Source organism: Orycteropus afer, unplaced genomic scaffold (genome assembly GCF_000298275.1).
Source record: "Orycteropus afer afer isolate SDZICR_OR568_19922 unplaced genomic scaffold, OryAfe1.0 scaffold00310, whole genome shotgun sequence".
Classification (NCBI taxonomy): domain Eukaryota; kingdom Metazoa; phylum Chordata; class Mammalia; order Tubulidentata; family Orycteropodidae; genus Orycteropus; species Orycteropus afer.
Window position 1 is genome coordinate 1787213 of NW_006921897.1, and position 4850 is coordinate 1792062.

The 4850-nt window shown below is 38.8% G+C and overlaps 1 protein-coding gene across 1 annotated transcript in view; it reads left to right on the forward strand.

Annotated features, from left to right (window-relative positions):
• Positions 1-4850, forward strand: part of MCF2 (MCF.2 cell line derived transforming sequence) — a 92930-nt gene that overhangs the window by 85183 nt on the left and 2897 nt on the right. Inside the window, exon 24 of the mRNA XM_007951728.1 lies at positions 4263-4372. Within this exon, the coding sequence (XP_007949919.1) occupies positions 4263-4372 (110 nt within the window). The remainder of the gene's footprint in view (positions 1-4262; positions 4373-4850) is intronic.

Here is a 4850-nt window from a genome sequence, read left to right on the forward strand (position 1 = left end):
ATAAACTTATAGGACCATTGTCTGCCAACCCTATATATGATCTTTGCAGTGTAGTAATTTACTTAGTATGGCTTTTCTACCCATAAGTCATTGTAAACTCAGTGGTGGAATGAGCAACTGAGGAGCTCCTGATTGTAAATGTTATCCACGTGGAGTATTTCTGTTGAGTCTATTCTATCTTAGAGTTGTCTTGATGTCCCTACCATTTAGAAGTTCTGTAACTGCACAGTTTTTTCCTTCTTTTTGGTTTGTTGTTGTTTTCATTTGTCAGTTGATGCCTCTGGTTCCCTGTTTACAATCTTGTAGGCTTATTTACTTTGGATACTTTCACAGCTGAGTTGGTTTCTGGGTTATGTCCTCATGTGTGTTAATGGTCAGTTGTTGTTTGCTGTTCTTGGTTCTCTGTCCAAAGGACTCCCTTTAGCATCTCTTGTAAGGTTGGTCTGGTTTTAACAAATTCCCTTAATTTTTGCTTATTTAGAAATGTCCTAATTTCACCATCATATTTGAGGGACAATTTTGCTGGGTACATAATTCTTGGTTGGAAATTTTTCTCTTTCATGGTTTTATACATACCATCCCATTGTCTTCTTGCCTGCATGGTTTCTGCTGAGAAATCTGAACTTATTCTTATTGGTTGCCCCTTGTAGATTTTTTCCTGTGCTTATTGGTTGCCCCTTGTCGTTTTTCCTGTGCTGCTCTCATGATACTTTCTTTGTCTTTGGTTTTGGTGATTTTGATGATGGTATGTTTTGGTGATTTTCTCTTGGGTTCTATCCTGTTTGGGGTTTGTTGGACTTCTTGAATGGATATATTCTGATCTTTCATCATTTCAGGAAAATTCTCTTCCAACAAATCTTCGATAATTATCTCTGTGCTTTTATTTTTCTCTTCCTGTTATGGAATTCCAATTGCAGGTAGGTTATTCCTTTTGATGGGATCCCACATGAACCTTAGGCTTTCTTCATTTTGTTTTGATCTTTTTTCTGATTGTTCCCCTTCCAAAGAAGTATTGAGATATTTGCCTTCAATCTCCCTAATTCTGTCTTCCATTGATTCAATTCTACTCCTTTGCCTGTTCAATGAATTATATACTTCTGAAAATTTAGTATTAATCTTCTGGATTTCTGTCTGTAGATTTTGTATCATTTCTAATTTTCCATTTATTTTGTCATTTTGCTCTGGTATTGTCTTTCAAAATTGTTCTAGGGTTTTCTCTGTGTTTTCCTCAATTTTGTGAGTGTTTTCCTCGATCTGTCTCTCAATTTGTTGAAGGTACCTAAATATAATTCTTTTGAATTCCTTATCAGGGAGTTCCAATGCTGCGTCTTCCTCAGGGATGTGTTTTGGGTCTGGTCCCTTGTTTCTCCTGCTTTATCTTGCTTCTTTGTGTGGACTGTGATGTTTTGTTTTTTTCAAGGCATTGTTTCGTTTTTGTGTTTGTATTTAATTGGTGATTGTATATTGGAGTGACTTGCCCACAATTTTCATTTTCTTTGTTTTGTTTGTATCTACATAAGCAGGATATTGTGTTGTGCTCCTCTAATCACTAGTTGGCAGCATTTATATACTCACCACCTGTCTCCTTTCCCATTGTCTGCTTCCCGTATGTACCTGCCAACCTTGGCAAATGGAGCCTATTTTTAGGTCCTGTTTTTGTTCAGGCTTTTCAACTAGTTGGTGCCTAATCCACTTCTGTATACTTCCTTTCAAAGCTCAGGGTTCCAGGATTATCTTATGTATCTCTGTCAATTGGTTTCTCTTTTCTTTGCTGAAGAGGGTCTGTGTCGCTTGTCTGCCTATTCCGCCATCTTACCGGAAGTCGCAAACTGCCAGTCCTTTCATTAGCAGCCCAGCACTTAATAACTGTGTCACCAGGGCTCCTTTTTATTTTTTTTTAAATCATATATGAGTAAAGTCTTTAGGTTTCATGCATTAATTGACTTAATAATAACGTTGTTGTTGTTAGGTGCCATTGAGTTGGATCTGACTCATAGCAATCCTAAGTATAAAAGAATGAAACACTGCCTGGTCCTTTGGCAATCGGACATTGCATTGCTATGTTTGAGCCTACTGTTGCAGCCACGGTGTCAATCCACCTCATTGAGGATCTTCTTCTTTTTCACTGACCCTCTACTTTATCAAGCATGATGTCCTTCTCCAGGGACCAGTCTCTCCTCATAATGTGTCCTAAGTACATGGGACAAAGTCTCACCATCCTCACATCCAAGGAGGGTTCTGGCTGTACTTTTTCCAAGACAGAATTCATTCATTAGGCAATCCATGGTATATTCGGTATTCTTAGCCAACACCATAAATCAGATGCATCAATTCTTATTTGGTCTCCCTTATTAATTTTTCAGCCTTCAAATGCATGTGAGACAGTTGAAAATATCATGTATTGGATCAGGTACAACTTAGTTTTCAAAGGGATGTCTTTGCTTTAAAGACTCTTTGTGCAGCATATTTGCCCAATGCAGTACATCATTTGATTTCTTAGCTGCTGCTCCCGTGGGCATTGTTTGTGGATCCAAGTGAAATGAAATCCTTGACAACATCAATCTTTTCTCCTTTTATCATGATGTTGCTTATTGGTCCAGTTGTGAGGATTTTTGTTTCCTTTATGTTGAGCTGTAATCCATACTGAAGGCTGTAGTCTTTGATCTTCGTCCATAAATGCTTCAAGTCATCTCCACTTTCAGCAAGCAAGGTTACATCATCTGCATATTGCACGTTGTTAATGAGTCTTCCTCCAATCCTGATGCCATGTTCTTATTCATATAGTCTAGCTCCTTGGATTATTACAGGAGCTGTGGTAGCGTGGTACCTAAGGCACTTGACTTCTAACCAGAATGCTGGTGGTTCAAACCCATCAGCCACTCCTCGGAAGGAAGATGGGGCAATCTACTTCCGTAGTGATACTGCCTCGGAAACCCAAGGAGGGGTCGCTATGAGTCAGGTCCGACTCGACGGCACAAAACAACAACAACAACAACAACAGCCTTGGATTATTCACTCATCAGACAGATTGAATAAGTGTTGAAAGGATATACACTGACACACACCCTTCCTGATTTTTAAATCATGTAGTATGTCCTTGTTCTGTTCAAATGGCTGCCTCTTGCTCTAGGTAGAGGTTGTGCATGAGCACAATTAAGTGTTCTCGAATTCCCATTCTTTGCAATGCTGTCCATAATTTGTTATGAGCCGCACAGTTGAATGCCTTTGAATATTCAATAAAACACAGGTAAACATCTTTCTGGTATCCTCTGCTTTCAGCCAAGATCCATCTGACCTCAGTAACGATATCCCTTGTTCCATGACCTCTTATGAATCCCGCTTGAACTTTTGGCAATTCCCTATCACTATATTACTGCGAGTATTTTGAATTATCTTAAGCAAAATTTTACTTTTGTGTGATATTAATGATATTGTTTGATAATTTCTGCATTATGTTGTGTTTCTTCGGAATATCTTTCTTTGGAATAGGCACAAATATGGATATTTCAAGTCAGTTGGCCAGAGGTAGCTGTCTTCCAAATTTCTTGGCATAGACCAATGAATGCTTCCAGTGTTGCATCCATTGCCTTTCAGTCAGTATTCTGTCAATTCACTGAGACTTTTCATCAATTCTTTCAGTGCAGCTTGGACTTCTTCCTTCAATACCATTGGTTCTTGATCGTATGCTACCTCCTCAAATGGTTGAATGTCAAGCAGTTCTTTTTTGTACAGTTACTCTGTATTCCTTCCGTCTTCTTTTGATGCTTGTTGCGTCATTCAATATTTTACCCATAGAATCCTTCAATATTGCAACTCAAGTCTTGAATTTTCTCTTCAGTTATTTCAAGTTGAGAAATGCTGAGCTCTTCCCTTTTGGTTTTCTAACTCTGGGTCTTTGCACATTTCAGTATAATACCTTTCTTGGTCTTCTTGAGCTGTCCTTTGAAATCCATTGAGCTTTTTTACTTCATCGTTTCTTCCTTCCGCTTTAGCTACTCTATGTTCTAGGTAAATTTTCAGGGTCTCTTCTGACATCCATTTTGATCTCTTCTTTCTGCCTTGGCTTGGATCCTAGGGCTTACAGTTTTCCATATTATGGAGTGTGTGTGTGAGGGGGGAGTGTATCAGCTCTGTTTGAATGGATTCTCAGTGCACGTTTGTAACACATAGTATTGGTGGAAGAAATACAATTTTAAATTTCTTATTCCTCTGAAACTGTTCTAAACTAAAGGTCCCTTATTTTTACACATTTGCTATTTCAGAAAGCAACAGGGATGTTTTATAAGTTCAGAGGAGACTGAATCTGAACACACTGGTGCTATGGTGGAGTTTGGTGAAGCCACCGTGCCGGTTCAGACAGAAGCAAACACAGGTACGTTTAATGGTCATACAAAGATAAGATTTGTGGCTGTGTATGTTTTTATCTACCAGTGTTAATTTGGAAAACTGTCTAGTCTCTTTTTTTTTTTTAAGTAAAAACAAAGTTAAAACATTTCTAAAAGACTTTTATGACTTACATATGCAAGACACTCTGATAGTCACTGTAGAGACATGGTGGTCTAGGTGAAGTCCCTGAAACACCACAGCATCACCTGGATACTTGTTTGGAAGGCAAATTCTCCAGCTTCCCTCTATACCTTCTGAATCAGAAATGATGGGATTAGGATGTAGACTTCTGTGTTTTGATGAGCCCTCCAGAAGATTCTGATGTGCATTCAAGTTAGAGCCCCTGCTGTAGAGGATACAGAGATGAATAAAACACATACACTGGCTTCAACAAAGAACCCTGGTGGCAGAGTGGTTAAGCACTCAGCTGCTAACCAGAAAGTTGGTGGTTTGAACCCACCAGC